The sequence below is a fragment of the Mesoplodon mirus genome, assembly GCF_964341445.2.
Source record: "Mesoplodon mirus genome assembly, chromosome: 12".
In the NCBI taxonomy this organism is placed as follows: domain Eukaryota; kingdom Metazoa; phylum Chordata; class Mammalia; order Artiodactyla; family Ziphiidae; genus Mesoplodon; species Mesoplodon mirus.
In genome coordinates this window covers 84,886,682-84,905,944 of record NC_138988.1, presented here as the reverse complement: position 1 = coordinate 84,905,944, position 19,263 = coordinate 84,886,682, and the positions used below count along the sequence as shown (strand labels likewise).

Below are 19,263 nucleotides of genomic sequence, written 5' to 3'. Positions count from 1 at the left end.
AAGAGGTATAACAAGATTTGACCTTGAAAGGATCATTAAGGTTTCAGTTGGTATCTTATTAACTAAATATGTTGGGTAACACATTATTCCAAAATTGAACAGCTTAAAACAGCAAACATTTATTACCTCATAGAGTTTCTTAGGGTCAGGAATCTGGGAGCAGCTTTGGTGGTAGTCCGATTCAAGATCTCTCACAAAGCTGCAATCAGGTCATCTAAACTTTAGATTCTAAAGACTTGACTGGGACTGGAGCTTCTGAAGTCCAAGGAAAAGCTTGTTTATAATGCTGTTGGCTGGAGGCCTCAGTACCTCACCATGTGGATATCTCTATAAGGTTACTCAAGACAAGGACTGGCTTCCTTCCTCTGGAACAAGTGATCCAAGAGAGTGGGAGTGATCAAGATGGAAGTCTCTTATCGAATCTTGAAAGTGACATACCATTACTTCTGTCATATCCTGTTGACCATAACGCTGGAGCAATGTGGGAAGGGCACCAGTATTAGAAGGTAGGGGTCACTGAGTGCCATCTTAGAGGCTACTTCCCACAGTTGGTACAGAAGAGTGTGCCTCTCAATCCTCATAGCCATCAGCATTAGCTGGGGAATTTCAAATACCCCAGATGTCCAGGCCCCTCCTCTGATAAATTGAATCAGAATCTCTAGGGGCAAAGCTCTGAAGTAATATATTTTTTCAAAGTTCTACCAGCAAGTTTGATGCATGATTAAAATTGGGAACCACTGGACACAAGAGGAGTGAGAAACTAGGAACGTAAAAGTGAGAGTGGCCCTTTGATTATTACCTAGTTACGTGGATAATGTACCATGAGAAGAAATATGAGAGATTTTGCTCTCTTGGCTTGAGACAAGGGTGGAAATAAGGCCAGAAAAAACTAAAGAAGTTGGAGAAAGGTTAAGATTCAGGAGTGGACACATGTATTAAATGATGGGTATGGGTTTGATGTTTGAAAGAGCCTTATTTGTCAGTGGCTCTTGTTTGTGTGGTCCCTGGTGACCCCCAACTGGAAACAGATTCAAAATCAGTGATTCTTCCAGAGGAATTTCCTCAGTTCAGGAGGCTTTGGAGAAGAGGACTATTCTGGAACAAAAAGTAACTGTTGGGAGTAAAAGGCCTGGAGTTCCTATATCTGTAAGGAAGGGTTTGGTACTTCTCCGGGGTCCCTGATGCCCTGACTTGGCCTGGTAGTCCTTCTCTCTAACCTCTCTGAGAGGTTTCAGCAAAGAAGTAAAGACACTTCCACACAGAGCACCATGCCCATTGTCCTTTTGAAGTCCAGGATCAGGGGTCAAAATGAGTCACAGCTGATCACCCAAAACCCACAGCTTTCTGCAGCTACTAAGAATTTGAAACATAAGAATGAAATCCAAAGCCATTATACTGTCATATACGGTCCTACACATTCTGGAAGGCCCCGTTCCCAGCACCGTTTCCCACCTCCAGCTATTTTGCCACCTCAGACCCAGTCACATTGGCCACCTGCTGTCCCTTGTCTAACACTGGGTATTTCCCCCTTATCCCACATATACATTCGGGGTCTCTTGTTCCTGCTTCCTTCTGCCTAGAAGGATCTTCCCCACTCCCTCGTCTCTTCATCTTTGTTAAAATTTCACCTTCTTGATGAGCAGTCTGTGATTATGTTATTTAAAATGGAAGATACAAAACCATTCTTTATCTTCTTTTCTGCTTTGTTTTCCTCCCAAATGTTTAATGTTCATTATCTTCTGACACTCTTTTTTTGTTGTTGTTTTTGTTATGTGCGTGTCTGTTCCCACATTAGAAAATAAACTCTATGTGTGCATGACTTCCTTTCTGTTTAGTTCATTGATATATTTCTGGCACCTAGAAGAGTTTATGGGACATAATATGTGCTCAACAAATATTTATTGAAAGAAAAAATGAACTAGAAAACACTGTACGGGCTGAACTTTGAGATTCAGTTTGATAAATGAAGGTGACCTTAAGCCTTTCAAATGCCAAATAGATGTATAAGATTCCTTTTTAATATATACAAAATATGTGCATAATAATTCTTAGACATTCACAAAGCAGTCTCACTGATCCTCACAATAGTCATGTGACTAGGAATTGCTGTTATGCCCAGTTTACTGATAGGGAAACTGTTTCAGAGAAGCCAAAATCTTGGCCTCTTAAAATAAGTGGCAAATGTTTTAGGAATTGGTCTCCTAATTTCAAGTGTAGGTCCCATAGGCCAATCATAACAGTGGACACAGGTAATGTTGATTAAAAATGAATTATAAGGGAATTATCTGGTGGTCCAGTGGTTAAGACTCTGTGCTTCCAATGTAGTGGTTGGATATCTAGATCCCACAGGCCATGGCACGGCCCACCCCCCCCTCAAAAAAATATTGTAAAATAAAATGCTAAATACTGAAAGAATACTCTAGAAATAAATCACACTTCCTAGGTCTAATGGAGATAAAGGCATAAAGATATAGGAAAGACTGGGAGGTCCCGGCTTGCATATAGACAGGGTGTATGTGTGTGGGAGAGGTTGAAATAAAAAGGAAAAAAACTCTGGAGAAACTTCAAGAAGGTAAAACAATGCAAGTTGGAATAATCAGAGAGGCGATTAGATTTGAGATTGGCTTTGCAGGACAGACAGGATTTAGATGATAGAGGAACTGGGACTTAACAGAAACAGAATGGAGAACGGCTATATGGTGCATTTCAGGAAATAACTGTATCTTTCTAGGCCTAATATTAGTCATGTCTTCACTGCATCAATAACAATTCTAATTTCATATTCAATGTTAATTGATGTAGTAAAGAAATGAACTAATATTAAACTCCATAAATATTCTGCATGTTTCTAGTGACTTTTTGAGGCTACAGGGAAGGCAATCACTGGCTTTTGTCTACAGTTTTGGCTTAACTCTCCTTTGTTCCTGAGCTCATAAGTTCAGCCCCAATTTTGTGCTTTCTATTCCCAGAAGCCCAAGGCCTCCTGTCCTTTAATGGGAAAAGATTGAATAATATCTAGAAAAACAGTAAAGATGTTGGCTTTTACTATCTTAATATCTGATAGTCTGTAGCATGCTTGGGACTTATATTTCCACACTGATTCTTGAGAATGCCTAATTAGCTCTGAAATACGGGCCTAAACACTGGGAGATTGCGCTTCTCCCTTGGAGAAAAATGCCACCCTTCAGGTCTCAAAGACTGCCTTTTCATTTAGAGTTTCTCCCTTATTACAAGGGGAAAAAAGGTAAAGAGAAAACAGAGTGAGATGAAATGTGGAGCTGATTCAGAAAAGAAACGGATACTCTATAAATTCTTTTTCCCAATTAAAATTTTGACCATGTAAAAATAATAGTGAACAGAAATGCCATTCCCAAAAGGGGTGACACATTAAAACTCAAGAATGCAGCAGGATCAAATTACTTGAAAAATCTAAAGGGGACACAACCTGCTTGTTTTCCTTTAATTCCTTTTTTGGGGTGATATTTACAAAGCATGGTGAGGGTCAGGGCATGGAATGGCAAGTGTACGACTGCTGAAAAATGATGTAAGATAAGTAAACGTTCAGTTAAAGAGCATTTGAGGGGGCTTCCCTTCCCTTCCCTTCCCTTCCCTGGTGGCGCAGTGGTTGAGAGTCCGCCTGCCGACGCAGGGGGCACGGGTTCTTGCCCCGGTCCGGGAGGATCCCACATGCCGCGGAGCGGCTGGGCCCGTGAGCCATGGCCGCTGAGCCTGCGCGTCCGGAGCCTGTGCTCCGCAACGGGAGAGGCCACAACAGTGAGAGGCCCGCATACCGCAAAAAAAAAAAAAAAAAAGGAAAAAAAAAAAGAGCATTTGAAATTCGCTAGCCACTAACTTACTCAAAGATTGATCCTCAGAGTAAAGCTGAGCTGGACGGTAAGTGAAATAAGCACAATAAAATTCGTTTTGGATGATGGCTGTAACATGTACAACTTGTTATCAGATCATCTTATTTGAAATGCCACAAACCCAAAATATAATTTGTTTCACAAATTAAGCAGCATTTACTAAAGGCTTCAGATTAATATTGCTTTTGTCTACCTCTAAAGCTGTTTAAACTAAGTGCCAGTTCTCTTTGGAAAGCGTGGATGGCTCTGAAAAGAGCCTTTGGATATGACGGAACCTGATCAACTGTTTTGCAGCCAGTGGCTCACTTGGAGCTGGTGTACTTGGTGACAGCCTTGGTGCCCTCAGACACGGCGTGCTTGGCCAGCTCGCCGGGCAGCAGCAGGCGTACGGCCGTCTGGATCTCCCTGGAGGTGATGGTCGAGCGCTTGTTGTAATGAGCCAGGCGAGACGCCTCGCCCGCAATGCGCTCGAAGATGTCGTTAACGAACGAGTTCATGATGCCCATGGCCTTGGACGAGATGCCGGTGTCCGGGTGGACCTGCTTCAGCACTTTGTACACGTACACGGAGTAGCTCTCCTTGCGGCTGCGCTTGCGCTTCTTGCCGTCTTTCTTCTGAGCCTTGGTCACCGCCTTCTTGGAGCCTTTCTTCGGGGCAGGAGCGGACTTAGCAAGCTCAGGCATGGTGAAGTGGCGTTAACAAAATCCTCGAGAAACAAAGAGTGAGCAACGGGCGAGGCGAGTCCGACTCGCTTACAACTGCATATTCAAATGAGACTTAGTAAAGTTCTATGTCTGATTGGCGAATACTGGTAATGACGTCATTAAAATCTTGTCCAATCAGAACGCGCATTTAAAGGACCGACACGTCTCTTTTAAAACGGAATTACTACTTTACCCAATGGAATAGCTTCTTTTTCGCGCCCAGCTGCAGCTATAAAACATGAGATTTTCTCCCTTCCCCTTAGTTGCTTCTGGTGTAGGCTTTAAAATATTGCATTATGTCTGGACGTGGTAAGCAAGGAGGCAAAGTTCGTGCCAAGGCCAAGACTCGCTCTTCTCGCGCCGGGCTCCAGTTCCCCGTGGGCCGAGTGCACCGCCTGCTCCGAAAGGGCAACTACGCCGAGCGGGTCGGGGCCGGCGCGCCGGTGTACCTGGCGGCGGTGCTGGAGTACCTGACGGCCGAGATCCTGGAGCTGGCGGGCAACGCGGCCCGCGATAACAAGAAGACGCGCATCATCCCGCGCCACCTGCAGCTGGCCATCCGCAACGACGAGGAGCTCAACAAGCTGCTAGGCAAAGTCACCATCGCTCAGGGCGGCGTCCTGCCCAACATCCAGGCTGTACTGTTGCCCAAGAAGACCGAGAGCCACCACAAGGCCAAGGGCAAGTAAGGCCTCAAGAGCAACGCCTTCGAAACCAAAGGCTCTTTTCAGAGCCACCTACTTTTTCTGCGGAGGAGCTGGGACAGTAGTTTCACTTAATTCCATTGTCATAATTGCCTGGGGAAAAGAAATTACTTCATGTAGTAATTTGGCAAGCAGTTTGAGCCATTTTTCGGACTCCTAGTCATGTCCTCGGAATGTCAGGAAGAAATCAAGAGCTTTGGTAAGGAAGTAAGTGCAGTGTCAAGATGTAAAATTACTCGGCCTCTGCCAGTGCTAAAGTTAAGCTCTGTGCCTTGATTCCTGCAATATCAAATTTAAAATAGATGTCCAGGAAATCTTTTGTTGAGCTTAAAACAATGTGCAGTGAATTAGGTGGGGCATAAACCGGCATAAAAACGTCTACCATTTGAACAGAAACAATTGACCTATCTGAACGTGACGCGGGCTTTTTAAAAGTTCCTTGTAGCGAAACACCCAGGAACCAAAATATCTGAAAATGGTCAGCAACTCACATTTAAGATGTTTGTGGACAATTTTGCAGGTTACTGGATCCAGGTCAAATTTCTAACTTTGTTGTATTTTAAAAGGAATATCATGTTTTTCGCTTTGAGTTCCAAGCAGGAGGAAAGGTGAAAACATTTAGTGGAAGTAGAGGGCAATTTTTCTTGGCGACCAGCCGAGAATAAAATATATACGTTACTCAGTGCACAGCTGTTTTCAGAGATCTCTGGGTGGCTCTGAAAAGAGCCTTTGGGGTTTTGCTTCTTAAGCGCCAACTTTCTACTTCTTTTTGGGAGCCGCCTTCTTTGCCTTTGCAGCTTTGGGTTTTGCCGCCTTGGGCTTGGCAGCTTTGGGTTTCGCCGCTTTTGGCTTCACTGCCTTAGGCTTAGCGGGGCTCTTAGCAGCCTTCTTCGGCTTTGCCGCGGCTTTGGTCTTCTTGGGACTTTTGGCCACCTTTTTGACGCCAGCGGCTGCGGGCTTCTTCGCCTTCTTGGGAGTCTTCTTCACCGCCTTCTTCGCTCCCACAGCCTTCTTGGGCTTCTTAGGGGTGGCCCCTGCGGGTTTTTTCGCCTTAACAGCCCCCGCCTTCTTGGCCTTCGGCTTGGCTTCCCCGGTGGGCGCCTTCCTATTGAGCTTAAAGGAGCCGGAAGCACCCGTGCCCTTGGTCTGCACAAGGGTACCCTTGCTCACCAGGCTCTTGAGACCCAGCTTGATTCGACTGTTGTTCTTCTCCACGTCGTAGCCGCCAGCTGCTAGCGTCTTCTTGAGCGCTGCCAAAGAAAGGCCATTGCGCTCTTTGGAGGCAGCCACAGCCTTAGTGATCAGCTCGGAAACTGGGGGCCCGGTCGCCTTGCGCTTAGCCGCGCCACCGCTCGCGGATTTCTTAGTAGACTTCTTCTTGGCAGGAGATTTCTCCACCGGCGCCGGGGCAGCCGTCTCAGCAGGAGCGGTTTCCGACATGGCGATGGAAGAAACTGCTAGAAGAAGAGAGATTCAAAACCCAAAGAGCAAGTTTTGCAATGCTACCTTGCTCGGGCCCGGGGCTTATATAAGCCGGTGCTGCCCTGTGATTGGTGGAGCGTCCGATCCACCGCCCTCAGGCAGCCGGCTTTCGTGGTTGGACTCCCAAATTGTGTTTGTTAGTCCCAAAATTTGATTAAATGCTAAAAACAGTGGTACAGAATTTGACTCTTTGAAGCTCCAAAGGAGGAAAACAGCCTCCATGTTCACATACTTGTTTGTGTTTTTATGAATCACGCTCAATTAATGAAAGATATTTTTAAAAATCCCTTCAGCTTTTCATATGTGTGCATCGGGCGTAAGGCATCGGGCTAGTTAGTTGCATGTTGTAATAAATTTTTACTAAGTACCAAGTGAACGTTTTTTCAAAGGCTTTGTCCCTAAGTTCGGCCTTTGATTTTTGCAAGAGGAAAGACACTAGGTTCCGTGGTTTTGCCATAAACTTTGTTTCAAACTGCGGCAAGTAACACAGGCGCAGGACAGCTGGTTGCCTACAGCCCCAAATTAACCATATACATCTTACTTTAAAAACCGGTTCTGCCTCCCAAGGAGTTTCCACGTGCCACTGTCTTTAGAGAATGGGATTTTTGCCGCTAGGAAAAGTTCTGTTGCCAAAGTGACTTCTTCCAGAAGGAATAGAAATTGCTTTGGCTACAGGATCCAATGACCTGCATTCAAACAAATTTGGTTTGTTTTTGATTGAGATGCTTTCTATCTTTAATTCCTAAGCGAATCCAATAAAATAAGAACAAAGAAAAATGCTTAACCCCGATAATGTATTTTAGAAAAAAACCCTGAAACCTGCTAAAAATTATTCAAGGTCTTCCAGTAGCCCTCGAAAGCGCAAACTGTTTAGATGGCGTGGGACTTTGTCCCTCTTTCACGGTGCTTTTCCCAATGCTCTCAAAGTCCTTACCTCCATCAACATTTAACAAATTACACGGTCAAAACACCTTCTTTTGTAGGACATCACTGTGGATATTTTTGTGTGTTTAAGTGAAGATAGACCTGTATCTTCCAGTGAAATAATTGGCCACTGACTATAAGTGTGGACTGGCTCTTAAGGGGCTGGAGGTTATAGAAGTTTAAGAGAATTCAGGAAAACATTAACATCCAAGGGAACTGAGGCAATGACCAGGAAGTGGAATGGAGGATGAAGTTTCCTATTTATTGGGAGGTGGGAGGGGGAGGCATGGACAGGATTTTGTGCCTGGATGGGGTGATGATTAGGATCTCTCATGCAATCAACAGTCAATTCTCCCCTGTGAAAAACTGTAGGCCAATACACTTCATCTCTTCAGGAGCTCCTGGAGTTGAAACTATAGCCTACTATGGCCAAATCTAGACAGTGGCCTATTTTTGTATGGCCGTCGAACTGAGTTTTTCTATTTTTAAATTGTATTTTTAAAAAACTGTGACAGACTATATGTTGCCTGCAAAACCTAAAATACTTACTATTTGGCTCTTTTGCTGTTTTGTATTCCTTCTCACAGACACAGTTCATGGTGCGTTGCTACAGACCTGCCTCTTTCAGGACTATGCAAATAAAGATCTAAAGAAAAGATCTTAACAAGAAAATGTTCCAACTAAGTATTTCCCACTTTTTCAATCACAAAACTTTCAGAAAATTGGGGGAGAAGGTTGGGGGAAGTCATGCTTTACAGGAGAGGAGCACAATAAATAAAAAGAGCTAACATTCATTGAGCATTTAAGTGTCAGGAACTAGTCTAAGCATGCCCTACAAACTAATTCGTCTGCTACATTTTACAGCTGTTCTAGGTGAGTCCCAGACAGAAGATGAGTAATTTGGCAAAGACTATACAGCTAGTAGTAATTGGCAGCTGTGAGGCTTGAACCTCGACCACTATTTCTTTCCGCAACAGGAAGGCAAGAGGCGCATTTTCTGAAGTCAAGGAGCTAGGGTACTTAGCAAAAACAAAAAAAAACCCTTCATTTGCCATTTACACAATTATCCACAGAAACCAATAAACTTTCACAAGGTATGGGCCAGTTTTTCTTCAGTCGCTTCGTGTAGCCAAAGGTTTAATGGTTGTTATCACTTTAAGTACGCTTCCCCAGAAACAGCTCAATAGGCTGACTAGCACAGAATACAGTAACCTCCGTCTGCAGCTTAATCCCCGAATATGCAGCACTCAAGTGGCACAGTAACAATTGAGCCCACAACAGATATTTCATCAAAACCCTCCTGCCATTTTTATTTTGGGGGTAATGTATCCTCTAGAATGAACAGTTCCTTTTTGGTGACAGTTGAGGGGCTCTGAAAAGAGCCTTTTCGGATGAGGTATATTAATAGAAGGCGGTGTAAGTTTTAAGCCCTTTCCCCGCGAATGCGGCGGGCGAGCTGGATGTCCTTGGGCATGATGGTGACGCGCTTGGCGTGGATGGCACACAGGTTGGTGTCCTCGAAGAGCCCCACCAGGTAGGCCTCGCACGCCTCCTGCAGCGCCATCACGGCCGAGCTCTGGAAGCGCAGGTCGGTCTTGAAGTCCTGCGCGATCTCGCGCACCAACCGCTGGAACGGGAGCTTCCGGATCAGCAGCTCCGTGGACTTCTGGTAGCGGCGGATCTCGCGCAGGGCCACCGTGCCGGGCCGGTAGCGGTGCGGCTTCTTCACGCCGCCCGTGGCCGGCGCGCTCTTTCGGGCCGCCTTGGTGGCCAGCTGTTTGCGCGGCGCCTTGCCACCAGTGGACTTGCGAGCGGTCTGCTTAGTGCGAGCCATGCATAAGCGGCGCGAATTACTTTAACAGTAGTAAGAGGAACCAGTCGTCCCAATATATATAGGGACCCTCGCGCCTTGATTGGACAATAAACTGATGCCTCCCTCGCCTGTCCCGTCCTTCCCCGCCCACAGAATTGGTTCTAGGCTTATTCCTCAAAGAAAAGGAAGCGTTTTCCCGCTTCTACTTCGGTCATTAGGATAATATACAGAGGAGATATCTTGTTGGCTTTAAAAGACTGCAGGATGCATCAAAATTCTTAAAGTGTTATCTAGAGAATCTCAAAGTGCCTTGCACTATTTTAAATACAGTACAAGATGTCATGATTGGGTTCTTGACAAAAATAGTTTACTGAATAACATAAAAGGGAACCAGCTTATGATAAACGGAGGCATTGAAAGTCGAAATCCAGCCATGTTCTATGCCAGTGGTCTCAAACTTCAGCGTGCTTAAGAACCTCTCAGCTTATTAAAACGAGGGTCGGCCAACTTTTTCTGCAAAAAAGATATAATAGTATTTTAGGCATTACTCGTCATACTGTATCATTACTTTGCCCTTGACGTGGGAGTGCGAGCGCAGTCGACATAGGTTAAATGAGCCCAGCTTACACTAAACTTCTGTAAAAACTGGCAACTCAGCAGTTATCAGAGAATTTGCCACTGCAGGTGGAAAGGCTGACGAGGGGCTGGGGACCGCGACAACACGCAAGTTACTTAAACTTCTAACTTTTAGCCCCCCCCCCCAAACCACCAACCCAACACAACTACTCCAAAATACTTCAAATGCGCCTTAATGCCTACAGCTCTTTAATAGATTTCGTGGGTGGCCCTAAAAAGGGCCTTTAAGCGACATTATGATGCCTTGGAACAACTCTAGCCGCCAAAGCCGTACAGAGTGCGTCCCTGGCGCTTGAGCGCGTAGACCACGTCCATAGCTGTGACAGTCTTGCGCTTGGCATGCTCGGTGTAGGTGACAGCGTCCCGGATCACGTTCTCCAGGAACACCTTCAGCACCCCACGGGTTTCCTCATAGATGAGGCCGGAGATGCGTTTCACCCCGCCACGCCGAGCTAGGCGTCGGATGGCAGGCTTGGTAATCCCCTGGATGTTATCACGCAGAACCTTGCGGTGGCGCTTGGCACCTCCTTTCCCCAGGCCCTTCCCACCCTTACCGCGCCCAGACATCTCACCAATTCGATCAAATACAATGCTCCAATTCGCAAAGGCGGTGTTTTATATAGTGGTATATCGGACCTGGTTGGGAACCCCTCAAGCCAGCTGCGTCTCTTCAGGGAGGTTCCAGCCCCGAAGCCCCGCCCACGTTTCAGCAAACTGGAAAGGGCGGTGCTTAAACTACTTGGTCAGACCCGGTGCCTAATAAAAATCCCTCAGCCCAACTTCTACATTGTGTTGCGCTCGCCCGCCCCTGGAAGACCTTTCTTTTGGTTTGGTCAGGTCTTACCGTCCGTTTTGTTTTGTTTTCTGCCATCTCTTAGCGACTTGTGACTGCTGGAATGAAGGGCGCATCTCAAGAGCGATGATTGTAGGCATTTGGGAGCTTTTGTGAAACCTCGTGGCTGGCCGCCTGATTATAGATAGCTTCCAGGTGGGGTTTTTCGCCGTTCTCAGCGTCGGTGCTCTCCCCTTTTCCTTACTCATCCTATCACCTTACTTTCCCTTCCCTCACTGGCTGCCATATTTTGGAGGGTAGTACTGGCTTTTTCAAGTTTTCTTCACCTCACTTAGAAACACTTCAGGAAGCTGTTTGAGGAAGGTCATCTTTTACCTGTAGTTTCCTTGGTGAGTCCATGAACAAGTAAAAATGCCTCTCAGGGATTACCGCCCTTCCCCCCACCCCCCCTCGCTTCTCTCCTTTGTTGAACTGAGAAATCAAGTGCACCCAAAAACTCCATGCCTTTAATTTACAAATACAGTTGCCAATGCTTTGCCCTGGAAATATTTATATTCACATCCATGTGTCCCAAAGGTGTGATTCTCTTTGTTAAAATAGTTTGTTAAGTTTCTTCTCCCACCTTCATGGAGGAAACAAACTGACTGCAGATTTCTCAGCTTAAAAAATTTGAGTCTTTTAATAATTTATAATGGAAAAGAATCTGAAAAAGATAGATATCTGTATGTACATAGATATATAGATATATTTGAATCACCTTGTACACCTGAAACTTACATAAAATGTAAATCAAATATAATTCAATAAAAAAATTAAGTTTGAGAATGTTATCTTATTTAAATTAAGTACTGTTCAAATGCTTCCTTTTTGTCTTTCTCAGCAAATAATAATGATATTGCCTGATAAATTCTTGTTGAATAATTGGGACAAATATTTAGGAGTTTGTTTGTTTGTTTCTCACATTAGGAGAGATATTCTTTTCTGAGAGAAATGTTGGCAATGCTTTACAGTCCATAGAATTCCTCTCCCTTCAATCAGATGAATAAATGAGGTAGGTTTACTTGCTTTTCCAATGTTCTGAGGGTTGCTACTGATTCACACTTGTCTGGCTGACAATTCTTAATGTTCTTAGTTCCAAGTGTTGGGCTCAATCCTTTCCATTATTACTGTATTTTCAATTTGATGTGCCACACGTTTATTTTCTTGACACTTGATTTTGTTTTCTCTGTTTTGCTTAAACCTTTGGAATTAGCTGGTAGATTGTGTTTACATCTCTTACTTTTCTTTTTTGTTTTTAATTTTTTTCTTTTATTGTTCTTCGTTCAAAATTAGTTTACTGACTAGTAACTAGTACCTTTCCTAATTCTCATTTCTCCTGTCCCCAAACACACACACACACACACACTAATCCGAAACACCACTAGCCATTTGGAGTCTTTTCAAATCCATGAACTTAACCTCTCAAATCTTTCCTTCCATTCCATACAGTCTTATTTCTCCACATAGACTGGCCTTTTACCAGGTCGGAACCTTACTGGAAGCATAAAGTTTCCCTTCTTTCTTGATCCTACCTCAAAGCAATCACCATCCTTGCTTTCATCTTTAAAGTTTCCTTAAGCATTTATGCCTCCATGCACTATCAAGACCAATTTAAAAAATTTGAAGATGCAGAATCTACTGCCCTTCCTGGCCTCTTCCTCTCTTCATCTTACTACACCTTCTTTTTATTTATTTATTTACTTCTGGCCGTGCCAGGAGTCTTGCAGGATCTTAGTTCCCCGACCAGGGAATTGAACCCGGGCCACAGCTGTGAAAACACTGAGTACTAATCCCTGGACCACCAGGGAATTCCTCACACCCTCTTTCTTGAAGTTCACTCTGCCCTGTTCTTGTCTGCTCATGGCTTGAAATCTGATTTGCAAAACCCTTTAAGAAACCCCTTACTTTCTCCTGAAACTCTCTCAAAACCTAAATGTATTCTCTAATATACACAGCTTTTCATGCCTAACACTCCCTCCTTGTTTTATATAATGTCCTACCTTGTTTCCAAATTTTTATAATACCATGGTCTTTATAGTCCCTTCTAAGTGTCTCCTAATTTAGCTAGATATCATGCCTGAAATATATCAAACAATAGCTGCCAGAAACTCTGATTCCCTTTCATTCACTTCAACTTACTAGCATCTGCAGGGTTGGATACTGAGAAAACAAGAATCAAAATGAAGGTGTGGGTGCCTTGGGATAAGTGTCCTCTACTGCCTCGCCCTCTTGGGTTTACAACAGGGACAGAGGCTAAGAACACAGTTCCTAAGCTTCTAATCTTTAAAAACAGACTGGTTTCTATAGACTGAATGTTTCTGTTCCCCCAGAATTCATATATTGAAACCTAATCTCTAATGTGAGGGTATTGGGTATTTGGAGGTAGGGTTATTGGGAGGTGCTTAGGTCATAAGTGGAGGGCCCTCATGAATGCGATTAGTGCTTCTATAAAAGAGACCCCATTGTCTCTTCCACAATGAGAAAATAGCCATCTATGAATTAGGAAGTAGGCTCTTACCAGACACTGAATCTGACAGCACCTTGATCTTGGACTTCCCAGTCTCCGGAACTGTGAGAAATACTTCTATTGTTTATAAGACACCTAGTCTATGGTGTTCTGTTACAGCAGCCTGAGCAGACTAAGACACTGGTACTCTGCAAGTCATGCTTTAAAAAAGGACTCAGATTTTTTGCCTTTGGTTTTGGTGGTTATTCTGGATTTGCTTGTTTGTTTGTTGTTGTTGTTTGTTTTTTAAAATAAAGCTAGAAAATGCTGTTGGGGATCCTGGCACAGGTGTGCCCAGGTATGGACTGATTCTTGGGTTCAGCTCTTATTTTTGCCATTTATTTGTTTCTTGATCTCAGAAGAAAGAGAATTTCTTATTATGTGCCCACTATATTTTATTTATTCCCTTGTATTAGACCAGTGAAGTCTGTCAGATAACTCCTAACTCTTCTTGTTTTTTCTCTTGCATCTGTTATTTATTATTGTGTAGTGAATTACCAGAAAAGTTAGTAGCTTAAAACAACAAATGTATTATCCCACAGTTTCTGAAGGTCAGGAATCAGAGAGTAGTTTAGCTGGGTGGTTCAGGTTCAGAGTCTCTCAAGAAGTGAAAAGTCAAGCAGTCAGCAGGGGCTGCAGTTACATGAGGTTTGACTGGGCCAGAGATGGCTCACTCACACAGCTGTTGGTACTTGCCCACTGACTGTTGGAGAATGCATCAGCTTCTTTTCGTGCCGGTGTCTCAACAGGGCTGCCTGAATATCTTCTCAACATGGCGGCTGGGGTTCCCCCTCCCCATCCCCAGCAAGTGACCTGAGAGAGAGCAAGCAGGAAACACAGCACCTTTTATGACTTAGTCTCCAAAGTACTCATTGTCACTTTGGCTTTATGCCACACCAGTTTCTAAATCCAGCTCACATTCAAGGGGAGAAGAATTAGGTTCCTTTTTTTTTTTTCTTGGCTGCGCGCTGCGTGGCTTGCGGGATCTTATTTCCCCAACCAGGGATCGAACCCGCGCCCTCATCAGTGAAAGTGTGGACTCCTAATCACTGGACCGCCAGGGAATTCCCTAGGTTCCATTTTTTGAAGGGAAGATTATCAAAGAATTTTTGGATATTTCCTAAAACCACCTTTTCTACAATCAAATTTAGGCTTCAAATAGAACATGTCCTCATTGACCCATAGTACACCTCTGAGATCTGAAGTTCAGATCTCAAAAGACTCCCAAATCCCAGCAGATGTCCTTGCTGAGGAGGACTTCTGCCTTTCCACTTAGAGGAAATCAGGCTTTTCTGCCCAGCTCTTTCTTTCTTTCTTTTTTTTTAAACGACTTCTCCTCCTTTATTTACCTACAGTCATTGGAGGCTTACCCAGATCTCGTCCCCTTTCAGGGTTTGTTGAAAGAATCCGAAACAGATTTACTGGCTTTGTCCTCCCAATACTTGGCTACCTTTAGAAAAGACAGACTTTTCTAGAGCGAGTGAAGGATTAATATGTGCCTCATCTAAACCCGGGGAGCTATTACCAAGTTCACATGTGAAAAGACATGTGAAAATACTTTGGAAACTATAAAGCTTTATATAATTGTTGTCGTCAGTATTATATCTACTCCCCATAGAATTCAAAAAGAATCTGTGATGCAGTGTGTAATGCAGAAGGTGGGAAGCACTCAGTGACTGAGGCTATCTGTGTCTATAAGGTTGCTAATCAGGTATACATTCATTCAACTAGAATTTAATGAGCACCTGCCTGTGTCAGGCTTTTTCTATTCTGCAGAAACAACAGTGAACACGAAAAGATCTTTGGCCCTATATGTATATGGTGGGAAAAAGGGGGCAAAATTCGACTTTTACAACAGGTTCACACAGAGTTGGGAGACTACGCTCCTGGAGCTAGTATTTCATACTTGTGAGTGTGACCTCATGTAAGGGATAAGGAGACACGGGGAAGTGCACACGTGGTGTGGGGGGTATTACTGTCCCAAACGGGCTCACTGTGGCTTCTGCCTCAGGGAAGTCACCAGATGTTGATGGCATGCACAGTGCCTGTGGATTGCTCCTCGTGCACATCTGCATTAGGAGTCTCCTGAAAGCTGTCAGATAAAAAACAGTTAATTTGTTAATTTTACAGTATCAAATCTTGGAATGGGTGTGAAGGAGAGTAAACAGTTCAGAGCTTTATCCCGTAGGGTTACCAGGTGGTACTACTAAACAGTTAGAAATGCAATTCTCATGAGAACAAAAATGCTTAGTTTGAACACCCTGTAGCTTCAGCCAGATTCATTCTTTCTTTTTGGAGTTGTATAAAAGAAACTGAATTAGTACATTAGAAGTCAGCCCACTACTGTTAGATCCCGGGCAAACCACCAACATTGTCTGGCTTAATCAAGATGTACTCTGGCCTTCCTGGGACCCTGGACAGTTCAAATCAATAATTGATTAGGGCATGCAAAGTGCATGTCCTTCCATGCACTGCGAATACATCACGTAACAGTCAACCAGAACTCCGCACCCCGACTATATCCGAAGTGGGGGAGGGACTGGCTAATAAATATTTATGCTCTGAATCCCAGTTTACTTGGTTGAAAGTTCTTTTGTTGACTTACTCCTTCTAGTGAAATCTTTGATTACTCAGGGTCCAGGTGACCTTATTGCTGGAGACACTGTTGCCCTTATAAGCTGCTGTTCAGCAAGTCCTTTTAAATAGCTAACAAAATGAACACGGTATGTGTGTGTAGTCTGGACAAGTATTCTGTATACTCATTTTGCATGATAAATATGTAGTTTCTGAAGGGAACCCTTCTCCCCCATTTTCTAAATACCCATCCTAGTATAACAGCTACTCTCAATGAGGACAGAAGTGGCTCTTAAAAGAGCCTTTGGGAGGAAGCAAATACGCCCAAGCCAGATTAGAAAGGACAGTTTATGCCCTCTCCCCGCGGATGCGGCGGGCGAGCTGGATGTCCTTGGGCATAATAGTGACGCGCTTGGCGTGGATAGCACACAGGTTGGTGTCCTCGAAGAGCCCCACCAGGTAGGCCTCGCACGCTTCCTGCAGCGCCATCACGGCCGAGCTCTGAAAGCGCAAGTCGGTCTTGAAGTCTTGCGCGATCTCGCGCACCAACCGCTGGAACGGCAGCTTGCGGATCAGCAGCTCCGTGGACTTCTGGTAGCGGCGGATCTCGCGCAGGGCCACCGTGCCGGGCCGGTAGCGGTGCGGCTTCTTCACGCCGCCCGTGGCCGGCGCGCTCTTGCGGGCCGCCTTGGTGGCCAGCTGCTTGCGCGGCGCCTTACCGCCAGTGGACTTGCGAGCTGTCTGTTTGGTCCGAGCCATGCTTCGCCTCTATGCTAATGCCGCGAGACAAGCAGCTGAGCGTTTCCAGGACCAGACTTTATACAGACGATCCGATCCTGATTGGCCAGAACTTTGCGGGAGTAACCTGATTGGCTTTTAATTCTATCTTCATTTGGTTTTTACCGCCTCTGAAAAGGTTTTGTTTTCCATACTATTAATTTTGTGATTTCTGTTTTCGCAGGAAATAATTATGGCTGTACTCCATCCTGAGTTTATGGTTTTCGACCAAAACGTTAAGGTTTCACCAGTAAAAAACGAGTCTGGCTCAGAATTTGTGGAAGTCAGCGCCTAAATTGTCCTAAAAGAAATGCATTTTTTCATTGGAGACTTTTTCCCTTTTCAGATAATGTGGGGGGAAATTACAGCAAAATAATGTATTTGCTAGTCTCTCTAAATAGTAGTTCCATTTCATAACTGCATCAGGATCTACTTTTAATGACTGTACCAAGACCTAAAAAAAGAATTTCAGAATAGACTCTGGCACACCGGCCTCCTGAACACAGAACTTTGCCCAGCGTGGTGTGGGGAAGGGGGAGCTTGATGTGTGCTTGACTAAATACTAGTAAATGACTATCTGACTTCATTAATTGATTTTGATGCAATCAAATGGCTGATTGGACTTTAATATGTAAATTGTGTACTTAGCAGGCCTGGAGTAATGATACGTTTACATTGACCAGTGATTAGGTGTTGTTCTGTAAATAGGGGTAGCTCTGAAAGGAGCTTTCGAGTAGGGGCAGTTTTAGTTACCTAGTGGACCATCGGGTTTTAACGATGAAGACCCAGAAACAAGACAAAACTGGTTTCATATTTAACATTTACTGGAACAAATAATCACCGGAAATGTGTTCCTGGGGAGGGGACAATAAATGCGGCCATTTCATGGTTTCACAATCGAGCAAACTAGTTTTTACCAGATGAGTTAACGCATGCTCGGTCAAATCAATAGGAGGACTACATTATTTCAACGTACAGTACTGTAAACTTAGCCAGGGATTCGTGATAGGTTTCAGGACAGTGTTCAGTTCTTCCACAGAAGTTGTGGGTGGCTCTGAAAAGAGCCTTTGTTCTTAGAGATGGGAGTATTAATTCAGACCTTACTTGCCCTTGGCCTTGTGGTGGCTCTCAGTCTTCTTGGGCAGCAGCACGGCCTGGATGTTGGGCAGGACGCCGCCCTGAGCGATGGTGACTTTGCCCAGCAGCTTGTTGAGCTCTTCGTCGTTACGGATGGCCAGCTGCAGGTGGCGCGGGATGATGCGCGTCTTCTTGTTGTCGCGGGCCGCGTTGCCCGCCAGCTCCAGGATCTCGGCCGTCAGGTACTCCAGTACCGCGGCCAGATAAACCGGCGCGCCGGCCCCGACCCGCTCGGCGTAGTTGCCCTTTCGGAGCAGGCGGTGCACTCGGCCTACGGGAAACTGGAGCCCGGCCCGCGAGGACCGGGTCTTGGCCTTGGCGCGAGCTTTGCCGCCTTGCTTGCCACGTCCAGACATAGTGCAACGCTTGCGCAACCTACACCAAAAAGACTAAAGAGAAAGAAAAACGCCCAACTTATAACCGCAGCTGCGCGCGAAAAAGAAGCTATTCCATTGGCCAGAGTTGCTGTCCCATTTTAAACAAGACAAATGCATTTCCTAATAATGCGTGTTCTGATTGGACAATATTCAAGCAACGTCATCATAATATTCACCAATCAGACGAAGAACTTTACTAAGCCTTATTTGCATATGGATTTGTAAATAAAAAGGACTCGACCGATTCACTATTCTCTCTTTGCTTCTCGGGAATCTTGTAATTTCTTTCATCATGCCTGAGTTGGCTAAATCCGCCCCGGCTCCGAAGAAGGGGTCCAAGAAAGCGGTGACGAAGGCCCAGAAGAAAGATGGCAAGAAGCGCAAGCGCAGTCGCAAGGAGAGCTACTCTATCTACGTGTACAAAGTGCTGAAGCAAGTCCACCCGGACACCGGCATCTCGTCCAAGGCCATGGGCATCATGAACTCATTTGTCAACGACATTTTCGAGCGCATCGCGGGCGAGTCGTCGCGCCTGGCGCATTACAACAAGCGTTCGACCATCACCTCCAGGGAGATTCAGACGGCCGTGCGCCTGCTGCTGCCCGGCGAGCTGGCCAAGCACGCCGTGTCCGAGGGCACCAAGGCCGTCACCAAGTACACCAGCTCCAAGTGAGACGGCCCGCTGCCACACGTGACCCAAAGGCTCTTTTCAGAGCCACCTACACTTTCAGAGAAATAGCTGGTGCACTTGCTTGTTAGTCTAGTTTTTCTCGGGAGAGTAGGGGGTTGGTTTGGGAGCGGAAAACGGGGTAAAAACTTAAGCCCTCCGTAAACATTCTAGTATACGCATTTATGCAGTGTCATGCAAGTTTAGTATGGATTCTTTGGCGTCCTTTGAAAAAGATTTTCAGTTTTGCCCTCAGCTGCAATA

The 19,263-nt window shown here is 45.0% G+C and overlaps 8 protein-coding genes across 8 annotated transcripts; 2 read left to right on the top strand and 6 right to left on the bottom strand.

Moving 5' to 3' along the window:
- Window positions 1-3,808: 3,808 nt before the first annotated feature.
- Window positions 3,809-4,793, bottom strand: LOC309812944 (histone H2B type 1-L). Its single transcript, XM_082637349.1, has one exon. It carries the CDS (start codon window positions 4,547-4,549, stop codon window positions 4,169-4,171), a length of 381 nt encoding a protein of 126 aa, XP_082493475.1. The 5' UTR covers window positions 4,550-4,793; the 3' UTR covers window positions 3,809-4,168.
- Window positions 4,794-4,835: 42 nt separating this feature from the next.
- LOC309812943 (histone H2A type 1-like) lies at window positions 4,836-5,335 on the top strand. The gene has a single exon (XM_082637348.1). The coding sequence runs from the start codon at window positions 4,867-4,869 to the stop codon at window positions 5,257-5,259; it is 393 nt and encodes a 130-aa protein (XP_082493474.1). The 5' UTR covers window positions 4,836-4,866; the 3' UTR covers window positions 5,260-5,335.
- Window positions 5,336-6,005: 670 nt separating this feature from the next.
- On the bottom strand, window positions 6,006-6,827 carry H1-5 (H1.5 linker histone, cluster member). Its single transcript, XM_082637347.1, has one exon. It carries the CDS (start codon window positions 6,712-6,714, stop codon window positions 6,034-6,036), a length of 681 nt encoding a protein of 226 aa, XP_082493473.1. The 5' UTR covers window positions 6,715-6,827; the 3' UTR covers window positions 6,006-6,033.
- A 2,276-nt stretch (window positions 6,828-9,103) lies between these two features.
- Window positions 9,104-9,514, bottom strand: LOC309813652 (histone H3.1; the record flags this gene model as incomplete). The annotated part of the gene is made up of 1 exon (XM_082638714.1): window positions 9,104-9,514. One exon carries the CDS (start codon window positions 9,512-9,514, stop codon window positions 9,104-9,106), a length of 411 nt encoding a protein of 136 aa, XP_082494840.1.
- Window positions 9,515-10,384: 870 nt separating this feature from the next.
- LOC309813581 (histone H4) lies at window positions 10,385-10,696 on the bottom strand (the record flags this gene model as incomplete). The annotated part of the gene is made up of 1 exon (XM_082638567.1): window positions 10,385-10,696. One exon carries the CDS (start codon window positions 10,694-10,696, stop codon window positions 10,385-10,387), a length of 312 nt encoding a protein of 103 aa, XP_082494693.1.
- A 5,693-nt stretch (window positions 10,697-16,389) lies between these two features.
- On the bottom strand, window positions 16,390-16,800 carry LOC309814039 (histone H3.1; the record flags this gene model as incomplete). Its single annotated transcript, XM_082639369.1, has 1 exon — window positions 16,390-16,800. The coding sequence occupies one exon, from the start codon at window positions 16,798-16,800 to the stop codon at window positions 16,390-16,392; it is 411 nt and encodes a 136-aa protein (XP_082495495.1).
- Window positions 16,801-17,905: 1,105 nt separating this feature from the next.
- Window positions 17,906-18,320, bottom strand: LOC309813903 (histone H2A type 1). Its single transcript, XM_082639095.1, has one exon. It carries the CDS (start codon window positions 18,309-18,311, stop codon window positions 17,919-17,921), a length of 393 nt encoding a protein of 130 aa, XP_082495221.1. The 5' UTR covers window positions 18,312-18,320; the 3' UTR covers window positions 17,906-17,918.
- A 304-nt stretch (window positions 18,321-18,624) lies between these two features.
- LOC309813786 (histone H2B type 1-L-like) lies at window positions 18,625-19,005 on the top strand (the record flags this gene model as incomplete). Its single annotated transcript, XM_082638923.1, has 1 exon — window positions 18,625-19,005. The coding sequence occupies one exon, from the start codon at window positions 18,625-18,627 to the stop codon at window positions 19,003-19,005; it is 381 nt and encodes a 126-aa protein (XP_082495049.1).
- Between the last annotated feature and the right edge of the window lie 258 nt (window positions 19,006-19,263).

Excerpts from the sequence above, each read along its gene's own strand:
- LOC309812944 (XM_082637349.1), bottom strand. The coding sequence starts at position 4,549 with ATGCCTGAGCTTGCTAAGTCCGCTCCTGCCCCGAAGAAAGGCTCCAAG.
- LOC309812943 (XM_082637348.1), top strand. The coding sequence starts at position 4,867 with ATGTCTGGACGTGGTAAGCAAGGAGGCAAAGTTCGTGCCAAGGCCAAG.
- H1-5 (XM_082637347.1), bottom strand. The coding sequence starts at position 6,714 with ATGTCGGAAACCGCTCCTGCTGAGACGGCTGCCCCGGCGCCGGTGGAG.
- LOC309813903 (XM_082639095.1), bottom strand. The coding sequence starts at position 18,311 with ATGTCTGGACGTGGCAAGCAAGGCGGCAAAGCTCGCGCCAAGGCCAAG.